The sequence below is a fragment of the Rhinopithecus roxellana genome, chromosome 19, assembly GCF_007565055.1.
Source record: "Rhinopithecus roxellana isolate Shanxi Qingling chromosome 19, ASM756505v1, whole genome shotgun sequence".
NCBI lineage: Eukaryota > Metazoa > Chordata > Mammalia > Primates > Cercopithecidae > Rhinopithecus > Rhinopithecus roxellana.
This window is the reverse complement of record NC_044567.1, coordinates 40,430,923-40,447,596: the sequence shown is the minus strand read 5'-3', so window position 1 is coordinate 40,447,596 and position 16,674 is coordinate 40,430,923. Positions and strand designations below refer to the sequence as shown.

At 59.3% G+C, this 16,674-nt stretch overlaps 1 protein-coding gene and 1 long non-coding RNA gene across 2 annotated transcripts; both read left to right on the top strand.

Moving 5' to 3' along the window:
• Window positions 1-368: 368 nt before the first annotated feature.
• LOC115894880 lies at window positions 369-7,337 on the top strand. Its single transcript, XR_004055101.1, has 3 exons — window positions 369-543; window positions 2,733-2,831; window positions 5,718-7,337. It is a non-coding gene; the product is annotated as an uncharacterized LOC115894880 (long non-coding RNA).
• A 541-nt stretch (window positions 7,338-7,878) lies between these two features.
• CHMP6 (charged multivesicular body protein 6) lies at window positions 7,879-15,979 on the top strand. The gene is given in 9 exon segments (XM_030923770.1): window positions 7,879-8,059; window positions 10,633-10,742; window positions 10,835-10,922; window positions 11,482-11,544; window positions 11,546-11,569; window positions 12,804-12,869; window positions 13,071-13,151; window positions 14,220-14,274; window positions 14,946-15,979. Coding segments are annotated over 9 exon segments (606 nt in total). The 5' UTR covers window positions 7,879-7,996; the 3' UTR covers window positions 15,002-15,979.
• The last annotated feature ends 695 nt before the right edge of the window (window positions 15,980-16,674 follow it).

Below are 16,674 nucleotides of genomic sequence, written 5' to 3'. Positions count from 1 at the left end.
AGTTGCCCAGGCTGGTCTTGAACTCCTGAGCTCAAACAGTCCTCCTGCCTCAGCCTCCCAAAGTGCTGGGATTACAGGTGTGAACCACCACGCCCAGCTTTGTGTCATCTTTTATGACCTGGTCTTGGAAGTGACATGGCACCACTGCTGCCATAATTAAAGGCTCAGCGGTGTGCCACTGTCACCCCTCAGCTCCAAATCCACCCTCCCTAGGCCTGCTTTGTGCTGGTGGAGCTGCACCTTGTAAACATTTCTCCTCTACTGGCTGGCTCAGCGTCAGGCTTTGACAGGAGAGGGCGCTGGAGGTTGCAGCAAGGCCTGGCAGAGAAAGGGGCCTCCCTGTCTGGCCCCTTCCTTGCTGAAGCTGCCAGTGGCTACGTGTGCGGGTGACTCCTCCGTGAGTCTCCACCACCCATGTGCTGCTTCTCGCAGACACCGCCCGTCTGTCGCACTCCCCAGCAAGATTCTCAAGCACCTGGCAGGAGTTTCTGCTGGAAAAGCTCTGGCCCAGATGCACCCCTCAGCGAGTTTCTCGGCCAACAGGTGGGCTCCCCACGGACAGCTAGGCTCTCGCCCTGCAGGAACTTCCTCCACCGCGGGCAGGGGCAGCCTGCAGGTTCCAGCAGAGCCCAGGGCAACTTCCTCCACCGCGGGCAGGGGCAGCCTGCAGGGTCCAGCAGAGCCCAGGGCAACTTCCTCCACCGTGGGCAGGGGCAGCCTGCAGGGTCCAGCAGAGCCCGGCGCAACTTCCTCCACCGCGGGCAGGGGCAGCCTGCAGGGTCCAGCAGAGCCCGGGGCAACTTCCTCCACCGCGGGCAGGGGCAGCCTGCAGGGTCCAGCAGAGCCCGGGGCAACTTCCTCCACCGCGGGCAGGGGCAGCCTGCAGGGTCCAGCAGAGCCAGGCCCAGCCTTGCGGCCGGATATTCTTCCAGGTTCTTGGTTTCTTCCCGTGTGCTCCCTGTCTGTCCTAGAAACATGCGCTGCTTCTGGCACTGCTATTCCTGTATTCCTCCGAGTTCTCTTGTAACCTTTTAATAGTGACACATCTTTTTCTAGTTGATGATTCTTTATCTTGAATGTTCCTGTTCAAATGACTGGTGTGGTTTCTGTCTCCTGCCTGGAACCTCATGGTACAGAATCAGCACGAGGAGGGTCCCAGCAGGGCATCTGGGGACTGTTTGCATCGTCCCTAGGGTGTGAACGCCCGGCTGAGCTTCCTGCCAATGGGAAACGGGGTGCCAGGCCACACTTCGCAGTGGATTTGCTGTGGCCTCTGGTTGGGTGAAAGAAAGGGCTGGATGAAGCTGGTGCCGGGGCGCCCAAGCGGCTGCTGCCCTTCAGAGCAGAACAGCAAAGATGCCCCAGGACTGCGGACTGGGGGTTCCTCCTCCACGCACTGGGTGTTCACAGCAATCAGATGGCTGGCAGGAGCAGCTCCTCCCAGACCTCGGGGCAGCTGAGAGGCAGAGAATGTTCGTGGCAGCCCCCACAGGAGCTGCTGTTTCTTGTCCCTACAGGACTGACATTGCTGAAAATCAAACACAATGTTCAGTCCTGTGCGTCACCTGATCACAGTGTCAGCTGAGCGCACAGCCTTGCCGGTGTCCTCACTTGAGAGGCAGAACGCTGACAGGACGGCACCCCTCACCCAGAGGGGAGGCGGTGCCCGGAACCCCGCAGAACTCACCATCTGCTCCTGCCAGGGTGCCCCGAGGCTCCCTTGCCAGTGGGAATGGTGGTGGCTGGGGTTGCTGATGCTCCTGAGTTTGCAAACCCTCTCAGCCCACCTGTGAGACCCTCGCGAGAGGTTACCTGTCCTTCCCAAGCCAGCACAGCAGCCACCTCCTGTTGCCACGAGGCCTACAATTAGCATCAAACCTTAGCGATCCGGGACAGCGCGACACAGGAGACAATAGCTCATGCGGGGGCTTGGGAATTTTTTCCGTAAGAGACTAAACAGCGCTCGTGCGCGGTGGCTCATGCCTGTAATCCCAGCACTTTGGGAGACCGAGGTGGGCAGATCACCTGAGGTCAGAAGTTTGTGATCAGCCTGGTCAACATGGTGAAACTCTATCTCTACCAAAAATACAAAAAAAAAAAAAATTAGCTGGGCATAGTGTTAGGTGCCTGTAATCTCAGCTACTCAGGAGGCTGAGGCAGGAGAATCCCTTGAACCCGGGAGGCAGAGCTTGCAGTGAGCTGAGATCGCACCACTGCACTCCAGCCTGGGTGACAGAGTGAGACTCTGTCTCAAAAAAAAAAAAAAAAAAAAAAATCAAACAGTAAATATCAGGCTCCGTGAGCCACACGCAGCCTCTGGCCACCTCGCTCGGCCTCTGGCCACCTCGCTCTCACTCTTCTCCTTCTCCCTCCTCCGTTCCTCCGCCTTTTTGGTGTTGTTAGTGTGTGTGTGTGTGTGTGTGTTTACAATCCTTAAGAAATGTAAAATCCACTCTTAACTCAAAGGCTGTACAAAAAAATAGATTCCAGGCCGGATGTGGCCCACAGGCTGTAGTTTGGCAAACCGTGGCTTACATGCTACAAGAATTCAGAGATATTTCAGACAGATATTGCTGGGAACCTGGGGAGAACCTGTGGGAGTGGATTCGGGGGTTGGACTGAGAACGCCGAATCGGAACGCTAGAGGGGGCTGAAGTCCCTGATCTGGGGGCCTTGCTGGCTCTGCCGGGTCTGCAGCTGCAGCCACAGCTGAGAGCTCCCTTGTGTGACAGCTGAAGCTCAGACCCAGAGGGTCACGAGTCCAAGACCCCAGAGCCTCCATGGCCTGCTGTGGAGGAGAGAATCCGAAGGTCCAAGGACAGGGGCAATCCGTGAGTGTGACCTGCACGCCCACACTCAGCCACGCCCCGCAGGTTCAGGAGCACCACCTTCCGGGACGTGAGCAACACCCGGGCGAGGGGGGCCCCTGCACCCTGAAAAGTCCTGCTACTGCTCTCCTTCGCAGGCCAAGTGTGACTGCGGGGAGAGGGGTGCCCCGACTGAGATGGACTCCTTGATCTCCATGGGGTGACGCATCCCAGAGCAGCAGCAGGACAGGAGGCACCTGCCGCCGTCAAGTCCCATGCGGGCTGTGTGCGCCAGCGGCGGCAGGAGGAACTGGCGCTCAGGGTGCCCTGGCCTGCAGGGGCCTCCGGAGAATCACAGTGCCCCGATGAAACAAAGGGTTGGCAGACTAGAGTGCCGTTTGTCTTACGCAACAGAAACAAAACTCTGGGTCTGGGGGCCAAACCTGACTTGAGTCACCACAGTGGACAGCCACGGCCTCTCACCAGTTTCCAGGCTGAGCCAATTCACAGACCTGGAGCCCTTGAGTGGGGGGCAGGTTCCTTGAGGGAGACCCCTGGAGCATTGCTGCAAGGAGTACAGCAGCAAACCCACCGGAAGGCTCCCCCTAAGGGACCTGCACCTGGTTACCAAAGTAACATGTAACAGGGGGAGGGAAATACTCAAGCGTGTCAGGAATGACAAGACACTGGCATCAAATGGATTCCAATTTCTATTTTTTTTTTTTTTTTTTTTTTTGAGGCGGAGTCTGGCTCTGTCGCCTGGACTGGAGTGCAGTGGCCGGATCTCAGCTCACTGCAAGCTCTGCCTCCTGGGTTTACGCCATTCTCCTGCCTCAGCCTCCCTAGTAGCTGGGACTATAGGCGCCCGCCACCTCGCCCGGCTAGTTTCTGTATTTTTAGTAGAGACGGGGTTTCACCGTGTTAGCCAGGACGGTCTCGATCTCCTGACCTCGTGATCCGCCTGTCTCGGCCTCCCAAAGTGCTGGGATTACAGGCTTGAGACACCGCGCCCGGCCTTTTTTTTTTTTTTTTTTTTTTTTTTGAGATGGAGTATCGTGCTATCGCCCGGGCTGGAGTGCAGTGGTGCGATCTCAGCTCACTGCAACCTCCACCTCCCAAGTTCAAGCAATTCTCCTGCCTCAGCCTCCCAAGTAGCCACGATTACAGGCACCCACCACCATGCCCCACTAATTTTTGTAGTTTTGTAGAGACGAAGTTTCACTATGTTAGGCAGGCTGATGTGGAACTCCTGACCTCAGGTGATCCACCCGCCTCGGCCTCCCAAAGCGCTGAGATTACAGGTGTGAGCCACTGCACCTGGCCAGATGGATGCCAGTTTCTGATGACTCAAAACACCACCGTGAACCACCAATCAAAGGGGGATTTTCGGTCATGAGATGAAAGGTGGAGCCTCAGCCTGTGTCTGACTCCCAGGGGCCAGTTGAGCACGTTGATCCACCCTCTAGTTTGTCCCCAGTTCTTGAATGTGTAATTGAACGAGGGGCACATGGCCATGGGCACATTCCGCACGTGGCCTCTTATAAGGGTACAGTGGAAGCCACGAGAACTTCCCCTGTGCCAGGACAGTAAACTCAAAACAATACTGAACCCCTGGGAACTGCAGAGATGAGTGCCTCCATCAAAGAGTCAAAAGACCAGCTGGGCGCAGCAGCTCACGCCTGTAATCCCATCACTGTGGGAGGGCAAGGCAAGTGGATCACCTGAGGTCAGGAGTTTGAGACCAGCCTGACCAACATGGTGAAAAAAAAAAAAAAAAGAAGTTTTTTTTTCCTTTCTTTTGAGACAGAGTCTCGCTCCTTCTCCCATGCTGGAGTGCAGTGGCACGATCTCTGCTCACTGCAACCTCCGCCTCCTGGGTTCAAGCAATTCTCTAGCCTCAGCCTCCTGAGTAGCTGGGATTATAGACATGCACCAACACGCCCAGCTCATTTTTGTATTTTTAGTAGAGGCAGGGTTTCACCATGATGGTCAGGCTGGTCTCGAACTCCTGAGCTCAAGTGATCCGCCTGCCTTGGCCTCCCAGTGTGCTGGGATCAGGGGCATGAGCCACCACACCCGGCCAAAGAAGAGGTTTAATGGCCAGGCATGGTGGCTCATGCCCGTAATCCCAGCACTTTGGGAGGCCGAAGCCAGCAGATCACAAGGTCAGGAGATCGAGACCATCCTGGCTAACACAGTGAAACCCCATCTCTATTAAAAATACAAAAACAAAATTAGCCAGGCATGGTGGTGGGCACCTGTAGTCCCACCTACTTGGGAGGCTGAGCCAAGAGAATGGCGTGAACCCTGGAGGCGGAACTTGCAGTGAGCCGAGATTGTGCCACTGACTGCACTCCAGCCTGGGTGACAGGGTGAAAAGAGAGAGGTTTAATTGGCTCCCAGTTCTGCAGGCTGTACAGGGACAGCCCCAGCACCTGCTCAGCTTGTGGGGAGGCCTGAAGGAGCTTTGACTCACGGTGGAAGGTGAAGCGAGAGCAGGCATGTCACGTGGCAAAAGCAGGAACGAGAGACAGTGACCAGATCTCACAAGACCTCACTCGCCGTCACAAGGACAGCACCAGGAGGGTGACACTAAACCATTCATGAGGAAGCTGCCCCCGTGATCTGGTCACCTCCCACCAGGCCCCACCTCCAACACTGGAGATGATATTTCAACCTGAGATTTGGGCAGGGACAAAGGTCCAACCTGTGTCACTCACCTCTCAGGTCTGTGCAGAGGTCACACGGGTCTTAGAGAATAACGGGGATTGTGGAGAATTTAATCAGTTGCAGTCATCCCAGTAGCTGCTGCCCCATCAGGAAGATCTTTTCTACAACAAATTAGCACACTCTCCTGGCACCTGGTACCCAGCTAGCGACTTGCCTAATGCTTTTTTTCCTCTATACCAGTTTGCAAAGATCAACAGAAGCCTTTGCTCTTACCTAACCTGGCCAGCAGTACACCGTCCCAGCTCCCTGACTCGGAGTGCCTGCCGCAGATCTTCATCGCCTGGCGTCCTCGAACATCACACTGATCCACTGATGCACACTAATCGGATCCGAGTGAGACAGCAAAGGTCCCCTTGTCTCCCTCGCAGGGCGTGCAACAGGCGGAGTGGCTTACCTCTTCAGCGCCCCACTGCTCAAACCTCTGGGGGAGCATACAGACGGGCAGTGTCTAGCAGTGGATGTTTATAGCTCCGGAGGCCCCAGAGGGCGTGTGTTACAGGGTGCTCTTTTAGTTTAGCCGTCTGTAGGCGGCTTGTGTTAACCAGCTCAATTAGACGCCCTTCCTTATCACAAGGACAGAAGGCTTTCTGTATCCCAGGTGCTTGCCTTGGTGGACCGGAAGAATCGGATCATGTCTGGGCCTGGAGAATGGGTGCAAGGTTTTATTGAGTGCAGGTAGCTGTCAGCAGACGGGGGAAGCCAGAAGGGGATGGAGTGGGAGGGTTTTCCCCTGGAGTCGGACCACTGAGCAGCCCGGGCCCTCTCCAATCGTCCTGGCCAAACTCCACCCCATTTCATGGTCAGTGTCCTCCCAGAGCACCAGCATGCTCTCCTCCACACTCTCTTGATGTCCTGCCAGTGTGTTGCTCTTGACGTCCAGCCACTTGTGTGTCTGCCTGCTAGAGTCTTGGGGATTTTATAGGCACAGGATGGGGGCGTGGCAGGCCAGGGTGGTCTTTGGAAGTGCAACATTTGGGCAGGAGAACAAAAATCCCTGTCCTCACCTAGGTTTGTGGGCACAGGCGGTGGGGGAATCCCTAGCCAGGGACCACGCCTTCTCTACCCAGCTCTTCCCCCTGCATGAGGAGCAGGGAGTAGCAAGTCTTTTTCTTTTTCCCAACATCCCCATGAACACCAAGGAAAAAGTACTGCAGATGTCTTAGTGAGACAAATCAGAGGGTGGGAGATGAACCCAACAAAAATTCAGGGGCCCCCTCACCTCGGTGAAGGTTCTGGAGTCCAAAGGTTTGGAACAGGTGATAATTACTCTCCTTTTGATGTTATTTGTTATATTTTTTGTAGAGACGGGGGTCTTGCTATGTTGCCGGGCTGGTCTTGAACTCCTGGCCTCAAGCCATCCTCGGCTGAGTGCTTTTCTATGACACTTAGGGAATGCTGGGGAACCACAGCCAGGATACTCAGGCGGGAACCAGGGGCTGGAAGCGGGTGGCTTCTCCCTTTTATCCCTTATCCCCCTTTGCGTGTTTCTTACCCCCCAGGGAAGAATGCTTCTGTGGGGGACGCAGCCATGATTCCTTGGAAGGAGAAGTTGAGCCTGGCCATGCTGGGCTCCTCCTGGCACTGATCCACAGACAGGGAGCAGCGCAGTGGAAGAGGGGAGATCCCAGGGCTGAAAGGCTGGGTGAAGGGGCGCTGCTGGGTGCATTTCAGGGAACACTTCAAAGTGCAAAACGGCTGGGCGCGGTGGCTCACGCCGGTAATCCCAGCACTTTGGGAGGCCGAGGTGGATGGATCACAAGGTCAGGAGTTCAAGACCAGCCTGGCCAATATGGTGAAACCCTGTCTGTACTAACAAAAATTAGCCAGGCGTGGCGGCAGGCACCTGTGGTCCCAGCTACTCAGGAGACTGAGGCAGGAAAATCACTTGAAGCTGGGAGGCAGAGGTTGTAGTGAGCCGAGATCGTGCCCCTGCACTCCACCCTGGGCGACAGAGCAGGACTCCATCTTGAAAAAAATAAAAAGAAAGTGCAAAATGTTGGCTATCACATCACTAAATGCAGCATTTTGTGTTCAGAACCAGTGGGGGCAGTCATTCCTGCACAAGATTCCTGAAAGCCTGAGGAGGCTGAATTATGTAAATCTAAAAGAATTCCATCTAATTAGGAGATAAGAAATTTTCGCCTTCACCTGCACCAGAAGGATGCACGGAAACACGTCATTTAGAACATCCCGGGCCCTAACATCCAGGTATCCGTGCCACTTCTCTGTACGGGTCCAAGGAGGCCGCGGTGTTCGTGGCGGTCGCCAAGAGCGGCGGGCTGTGGTTTCGAACCCGCGGCAACGGCGCGCGGCCGGGGGAGGTGCTCGGACTTCGCGTTCCGCGGCGCCTGGCCCGGCGCGGCCGCCGTAGCGGGAGGATCCGCGCTACGGTGGCCGTGAGGCGGCGGTGGCGATTGGACTCGGTGGGGCCGGGGCCGGGGCCGGGGGCGGGCGCCGCCATGGGCAACCTGTTCGGCCGCAAGAAGCAGAGCCGTGTCACGGAGCAGGACAAGGCCATCCTGGTGAGGACCCGGGCCCGGGGCCGGGGCCAGGGCCGGGGCGGGCGGCGAGGCCGGAAGAGCCCCGCGCCCTCGGCCCTCGCGTTTGGGTGGGGAAACTGAGGCGCGGCGCGCAGCCGGGCCACTCGGCCTCTCCGCCCTGCGCCCTCCTCGCCCGCGGGGCCTCGGGCCAGGGTCTTCTGCGCGGCGCCGTGGCTGCCGACTTCCCCCGGGCCCGCGCGTCCGCCTCTGCGAGCCCCGCCGGGGTGGGCGCGGCCGGGGACTGCGGGATTCGACGCCGGCGTTCGGGGCTTGGCCACAGCCTGGCGGCCTGGCCGTGGGGTCCGCGCGGCGCCGGGCTTTCCCTGGCTCTGGGCCCGCAGGAGCAGGTCCCGGCCCCGGGGGTCCCGGCGCTCCCGGAGTCGCTGCCCCCGCCCACGTCCCGCGGCTCATTTGCCCCCTGGTGCCCTGGGCCGGAGCCCCCTCGGTGCTCCGGCTTCGCGAGGCCGTACGGGGCCATCCCCTCTCCCTCGCGCCAGTCAGGCCAGGACTGGACGGAAGTCTGCCCTGGTCCGAGGAGCGGCCGCCAGGTGCGCCGAACGCCTGCCGGGGTCCTGCCGGGTTTCCGCAGCGCCTGGGTGCAGGACCACCGTGTTACCGTGTTTGGCGCGTTTGTTTGCGGCGACTCCAGACTGACCCCCCGGGGCACAGCCGGGCCGGTGGTGGTGCCTGTTCCCATGTGAAAGTTAGCTTCTGTAGGAGAAGGAATCGCTGGGCATGTCAGGGACACGGCGGGTTAAGAATAGTCAATTTTTGTAACGGGATAAACGTGTCATGAGAGAGACCCCGAAATGGGAGCAGGGCTAGCTTTTTCGGATGCTTTCTTTTCTAAATTTTGTGCAACAGAAATAATTTCATACTAAAAGAGAAGTGAATGCAAATGAAAGACGGGATCTTACTTTGGCATCTGAGTCCATAAGCTATGAAAAGAAACAACGGGCACGTTTGTCCCTAGAGAAGATGGGCACAGCGCTGGGCACCGTCCCGAGCGGCCTGTAAGACAGCTGGGCCCAGCCTCCATCGTCCACCCTCCACCTACCCTGGTAGCCCCAGGGCACTCCCTCCCCTCCCTTTAAGGACTCAGTTCCGATTTCTCTTCAAGCACTTGCCAAGCACTGGCCGAGGGCCACTGTGGGCTCTTGGCTGTGCAGACCTGTGTTCCCGGCTGCCATAGGTCTCCCCAGGATTTTGGGTGCTTGCGAACAGCATCCTTAGTACACAGTAGCACAAATGATTGCTTTTTTTTTTTTTTTTCTGTTTTTCTAGGATAACAGGTGTTCCCCACGCAGCCTGTGACCCTCCACTGAGACCTCGTTTTACAGGGGGCAGCCTGGCCACACCTTTGGCCCCTGAGTCTCCCCAGCAGTGGGGCTGGACAGGGGGCACCTTTCACTGTGGAGGACCCACAGGTCTTGGCACTGTGGAGCGGAGACTCCGAGGGTGGAGGGAGCACTCTCTTCCTATGCAGAGCCTGAAAGAGGCACACAGGCCCTGACCCAGCTAATTCCCCTCAGCCTCCTGCCTTAAGGCCATAATCCCTGTGCCTGCATGGGCTCATCATTGTCTGAAGTGATGACGTTTGGAAAACTCAAGGGCCTGATAGGGCAGGACTGGCTGAAGTTCCTCAGTGGCCGAGTGCCCTCTCTGGGGCGGCGCACGGATGAGAGGCGGTCAGCGGGGCCGCGGGGCACATCACCGAGTGCATGTCCCTGAAGCTGGATGGTTGGCAAAGGGGCAGGGAAGCCACAGGCACCTCATGTGGCTGAAGCCCGAGGAGAGATGCGGGGGGATGTCTGAGTCCTATCCTGGCCGTGTGGCTGCTGGCACTTGGGTACTCACCCCCTGCATGTTCTCGAGTCAGAACCTTTTTTTTTTTTTTTCCCGAGATGCAGTCTCGCTCTGTTGCCCAGGCTGCAGTGCAGTGGCACAATCTTGGCTCACTGCAAGCTCCGCCTCCCGGGTTCACACCATTCTCCTGCCTCAGCCTCCCGAGTAGCTGGGACTACAGGCGCCGCCACCACACCCGGCTAATTTTTTTTTTGTATTTTTAGTAGAGACGGGATTTCACCCTGTTAGCCAGGATGATCTCGATCTCCTGACCTCGTGATCCACCCGCCTCAGCCTCCCAAAGTGCTGGGATTACAGGCATGAGCCACTGTGTCCGGCCAAGTCTGAGCCTTTGAGGTCCTGGCAGCTGCTCCCTGACCTGAGCCCAGAGTGCTCGTACCGCTGGCGGGCGGGCTCAAGGGTGGGCCCACGGCAAGTGCCACGGTGGTCCTTCCCGTCCCTGTGATGGACTGTGGGGTCCGGGTGGACCCTCTGGTGGGACCGCCCCATACGTGGCAGGATGTGGAGCAGTGTCCCTGGCTTCCGCCCCCCAGATGTGTCCAGACAGCACCACCTGTCCCCTGGGAGACAGCCCTGCCCCATGAAGGACACTCGTGGAGGGCCGCCTGGCCTCCATGTCCGGCGCTCAGTAGCACGGCCAGGGCCTGCAGCGTGGGCTCGGTGACGCCAGGCCCGCTCTCTTTTGGCAGCAACTGAAGCAGCAGCGGGACAAGCTGAGGCAGTACCAGAAGAGGATTGCCCAGCAGCTGGAGCGTGAGCGCGCCCTGGCCCGGCAGCTGCTGCGGGACGGCAGGAAGGAGTGAGTGGGCCCGGGCAACGTGGGCACCCTGTCGGCTGGGGTGGGACGCCGGGCAGGGTCACAGCAGGTCACTCTCGGGCTTCCCTCTGCAGACGGGCCAAGCTGTTGCTCAAGAAGAAGCGATACCAGGAGCAGCTCCTGGACAGGACAGAGAACCAAATCAGCAGCCTGGAGGCCATGGTAGGTGGCCAGGTGCTTCGCCCTGGGATGCAGGTGCAGCTGGAGACAGCTCTGCCTGGCTGCATGGACATCGGAATTTCTCCCAAGAGCTGAAATCTCCTCCTCTCAGATGCCTCGGGCTGAAGCTGACCTGAAATGGGGCGGGCCTGGAATCCTGGGGAGTCTGCCAGGAAGCTAATGGTCTTAAGGGGCTGGGGGGCAAGTTGTCTCTTGCAGGACTGAGGTGGGGAAGGCTGGGCCACCCCTGGGTGATGTGGGTAGGTCAGGGGTCTGCATGGGGGACTGAGTGTCCCTGGTGTTAGGGACCCGAGCGGCGTGGTTCTGCTCCTTGGTAACCAGAGCTACTAACTAGCAACCAGCAGTCCCGAGTGTCTCCCCGGCACCTTCTCTGTCCTGCGCGTCCCCACCTGGCAGCGGGAGAGGACAGGCAGGAGCAGGTGTCAGGAGTTGCCCTCACGCCCAGCAGCACCCGCCCAGTGTGGTGTGAACCCTGCCCCTGGGCCAGGAGGAGGGCACGCCGGATCCTCAGCACCTGCGTCTGCTCTGGTTTCCTTTTCAGGTTCAGAGTATTGAGTTCACCCAGATCGAAATGAAGGTGATGGAGGGGCTGCAGTTTGGAAACTGAGTGTCTGAACAAGATGCACCAGGTGGGTCTCTGCAGGGCCAGGGGCATGGAGGCACGGGGAGCCCAGTGGGGCTGGAGTTGGGGATAGGGTGGGGGGCTTGTCCCACAGTGTTTGTGTCAGACACAGGGCACGAGGCTGGCAGGAGAGATGTGTTGGGTGCTGCCAGGCAGGCAGGGATGCAGTGACCTGAGGGTGGGGTGCAGCACAGGCTGGGAACTATGGGAACTGGGTCCCCAGGCGCCAAAGTGACATAGAGGGGAAGTCTGAGGGTAGGAAGGGGTTCAGCAAACTAATCACAGAAGGCTTCCTGGAGGTGGTGGGGCGTGGTGGCTCACACCTGTAATCCTAGCACTTTGGGAGGCCGAGGCAGGCAGATCACCTGAGGTCAGGAGTTTGAGACCAGCCTGGCCAACATAGTGAAACTCTGTCTCTACCAATAATACAAAAATGAGCCAGTCATGGTGGCAGGCACCTGTAAACCCAGCTACTCAAGAGGCTGAGGCAGGAGAATCGCTTGAACCGGGAGGCAGAGGTTGCAGTGAGCCGAGATTGTGCCACTGCACTCCAGCCAGGGCGATAAGAGCAAAAAGAAGGCTTCTGGGAGGAGGTGAATACCGGCCTCGTCTCAGGCCGGGCATGGATGTGAAGCCCAGCGTGGCCATACCACATTCCCCCACCAACCCCATCACACTGATGACGTGGGGGTCCAGTGGGTGGGGCTAGTTGGAGAGCCGGGGACTCACCTGGCAGGAGGTCTGGCTGTGCCACTTTTCCAAGTGTCTGGTGAGTACTGGTGGTGTGTGCCAGTCAAGCACAAGTGGCCCTTTGACCTTGCCACTCAAAAGAAATCAACTCACCTGCCCAGAATGTTCCACCTTTTGCTTATTTTTACCTGTGGCTGTGAGAGCTGACTCAGGTGTGAGAAGCGGGCATCAGAGCACTGCAATCGTGGCCTCTGAAAAGACTCATGGAACGGCTCCTGTGGCCTCAGGACGGGGCCATGCCTGGGACACGCATGGCTTGGCCTCATTTAAACAGAGACAGGAGCTGGGGGTGGTGGCACGCACTATAGTCCCAGCTACTCGGATGGGTCACTTGAGCCCAGCCTGGGCAACACAGCCAGACCTTGTCTCTAAAAAAATAAATAAAAATAAACAGGGGTGAGGCCGTGGCCCTGAGAGCCCAGGAGGCCTCTGTCGGGGGTCTACCATTGGCCCTACCCACGAGAGTCAACACCTGTCACCCTCGTCCACAGGTAATGTCCATTGAAGAGGTGGAGAGGATCCTGGACGAGACGCAGGAGGCCGTGGAGTACCAGCGGGTAGGTGGCACCCTGACCAGCCTGCCCCCAACTGTGGGAACCCACAGGGCCACCCTCTGTCCACCCCCGTGTGGGTCAAACTGTCCCACACCCTGCAGCGGCCACCTCCTCTCACGGGGCCAGACCCAGCCACAGGCCGCCTCCTTCCTCCCATGAGGGGCCTCCTCCTCGCTGCTCTCACCACCACCTGTCCTTCTGCAGCAAATAGATGAGCTCCTGGCAGGAAGCTTCACTCAGGAGGATGAAGACGCCATCCTGGAGGAGCTGAGCGCGATCACTCAGGTAACGGCCCCTCAGGACTGAGCACAGTCACTTGGGCGACGGGATCCCCGGGACTGAGCACGGTCACTCAGGTGATGGGACCCCCAGAGCTCAGACCCCCAGTAGGCCCTGCCTGTGGTGATCCCGTATGTGGTGTCCCTTAAGTAAACAGTCTGGGGTTTGTGACTGGCTTTCTACCTGAGGTGACTTGGTTTTCAGGGTTGCTCACCCGACAGTCTGGTGCAGGCAGGCTGGCCCGTGCCCTGGACGGAGCTAGGAGGCTGGGCCTTCCTGGTGCCTCGGCCTCTTTCTGTGCCTGGCTGTCACGGATGTGGTGCTTCATTCATGGGCTGGCTTTCCCCAGCCGTGGCTGCTGACTCACGTCCCACGCAGGCCCTCGCTGTGGGGTCGCGTCCTGGCCCCACGCTCACATCCAGGCTCTGAGTCTGAGTTCACGCCCCGACAAAGGGGTTGTCCTCTCTGGGCCCCTGCCTTAGTCTGCCAGATTCTCATGGTGCCCCCAGAGCCGGCCTCTGCCCCAGCCCTGCTGCCAGCCGCCCCAGTGCTTTGGTGCTATGTGGCCCGTGGTGCGCTGTGCCCACCTGCCCGCTCAGTTACTTTTTCCTGAGGGTCCAAGTCCTCAGGGGGCCTCCAGGGCAGGCCAGTTGAGAGGCAGAAGCACCGTTGCTGGCTTAGGTAGCCAGGATCGCTGGGACAGCATTGTACCACGGCCCACCCCACAGTGGTGGACACCAGCGTGACCTGGGTGTCTGTGTCATCCACCCCTTGGTCCCTGAAAGCCAGGGTCTCTGGGGTATACCCAGGACGTGGCCACCTTATGGCCCCTCGGGGCCTCAGGGTCTGTTGGGAGGAGCCTCCATGGTGGCAGCCGCATCACCTCCTGGGGATTCTGGTGGTTCCAGAAGCTGGGGCGGGTGCAGACTTGCATGTTATGAGCAGCACGTTCCTGTCCACTTTAACTCTGGCTGAAAGCAGCTGACTGACAGGATCCGTGTACTCTCACGGAGGCCCAGGAAGCCCGGGGCCGACCTGTCACCTGCTCATGGCCTTACCCTTTGCTTCTTGCAGGAACAAATAGAGCTGCCAGAGGTTCCCTCCGAGCCCCTTCCTGAGAAGATCCCAGGTATTTCCATGCTTGATTCTTTTGAATGGTTGGAATTCACAGGAGAACAGAGGATTCTAGAAAGGAGCAAGACAGAATGCTCCCAGCCCTTCCCACTTGCCTGAGGTCGTCCAGGCCCTCCTGGGCCATGGGCGAGCCCTGTGCGCCTGGCTGTGTGGCTCGGGGGCGTGTGTGCCTGGCCTTGGGGTTGGGCTTGGGTTTCCCAGGGGTTGGGTAACTGGGTAACCTCGTAAGAGAGCCATGCCCCATTCCAAGAGGCACATTCAGAAATCAGAACTGGGAAAGGCTTCTTTAGCAACTCCTGCTCATTCCCAGGGTCTAGCCCAGGATTAGCCGTCAGCCAGGTGTGGCTCTCCCCGTGGCACCGCTCCGCACAGGCTCTCCACCTGCCCGCTGGGAACCTGAGTCTTAGAACCATCCATCCACATTTGTTCTGTTCCTTTACCCATCTTTGGGGCTCTTCTCTCTGGGGCCCAGTCCCGTGCCCCTGGCCCTGTCTGTCAGCCCCATTGGCTTCCTGTTTGTCACTTGCCTCCCCCAGAGCTGGGCGTGCCCTTCCGTAGTGCGAAGCCTCCTGAGCTGACCCTTGCCACCCCATGGCCTCGTTCCTCTCTGGAGGTCTCTGCCTGTGGGTCTTTGGCATGTCATAAACATCTCTGTTTCCTCCACAGAAAACGTCCCTGTCAAGGCCAGGCCCAGGCAGGCGGAGCTGGTGGCAGCTTCGTAACGTGGCCTCCTCTTGCGGGACTCGCGGGGGTGCCCCAGGGACTGTGGCCCACAGAGAGTTTGGGTCGTGGCCAGCCCCTGACCGGGTTCCCTGGAGCCCAGCGCGCACGGTGCTGAGCAGAGCCACAGCCACGCAGGCGCACGTGCAGGACGACTTCAGAGTGTCTCCTGGCGACCTCGAGCCTGAACGCACTCAGGCGCCACTGGCCTGCTCTCATTCTGGATTAAACCCTCGGCTGAGCCCAGCTTCTGCCGGTTGTGGCTCCCCTGGTGGCCGCGGCCCAGGCCCGATGCCTCTGGTGCTGTTCCCCTGCAGTCCCAGCCCCCGCGTGACTCGCGCGTCTGTGAGGAAGACACCTCCAGACCTTGGGGTCCCCGCACTTCCTCTCGCTCCTCGCTGCTCCCATTCGCTGGTGCAGGCTTCTGTTAAGGGGCCCCTCCCTTGGCCAGGCTTCTGGCGCCCCTCAGCTTCCCTGCTGGTGGGCGGACCCCAAGGAGACCAGCATGTGCTGAACCTCTCCGTGCCTCTGCCTCCGCGCCCCAGACGCCCACCTCCCATTTGAAGGTGGCCGACCGGGGTGTTCTTGCTGGATTGACGACTCCCAGAGCCCTGACTCCCCGCTTGCCACTCACGGCTCTGTCCACCAGGGCTCGGCCCTGCTGCGAAAGGACCTCTGACGCTCGGGAGACGCTGCTCCAGCAGGTGCAGCCCCCGGAGTTTGTCCATGGGGGTCCCTGCGGCTGCGGCTCATGGATCTGCGAGACCCAGAACTCTCCTGCCCTGCAGGCCTCTGAGCCACCAGCAGCCAGGACTGGAGGCTGTGGGGCATGGCGTGACTTCTCGTGCACAGGGCTGGTTTGGTTATGAGACGATCTCGCTGGAACTGCCCCTGCCCGTGGAAAACCACGAGGACAAAGGGAGCCGCCATCTCGACCCCCAAACAGGCCAGCCCGTATTAAAATTGGCCCTGCACGCCCACTGCCTTGTGGACTTGGGCGCAGTGGGCACCTAGGCGTGGCTCCCTCTGTGGGAGTGTGGGTGGGTTTGTGTGGCCCCTCCCCCATGGTGACCCTGACCGAAGCCCGGCCCCTTGACCAACATGGGGACGCTCACTGGAGGGCGCCTGCCCAGCCAGGCCAGGCCTGGGCTCTGCACATGTGAGATGGAGGCTCTGGGCCCTGAGGGCCACCTCTGGGCAGCTGCCCTCTGTGAAGGCCAGGGGCTGCTCTGACCAGGCTGACTGCCTATCTCCCTCCAGTGGCTTCATGTAATCCTGGGTCTGAGGGTGGGCGGTCACGCGAGGGACGCAGACAGTGCGGTGCCCCCAGAGGGTCGTGGGTTTGGGGTCCTGGTGCCCAGGTGGGAATCTTGATGTGCGGGGAACATGCTGGGCAGGTGCCCCCCAAGGGGTGGCTCCACACCCTGCACTGCCAGGTCTCGGGACTGAGGAAGCTGGAGACCTGGGTTTGCGGGAAAGGCTTGTTTCTCCGCATGGTGGCAGCTCTCCTGCAGTGCGCATGTCAGCTGGGGGTGAGGGGTCTTCCAACCACCCTTGTGGGAATTCTGCAGAAAACTAGTTGGCTGGGGCTCCCCCTGTCTGTCCCCACGACTGCCAGGCAGCCTGGAGAGCGTCTCACGATGAGGCTCTAGCCCCATGACCTGCTTCCTGCAGC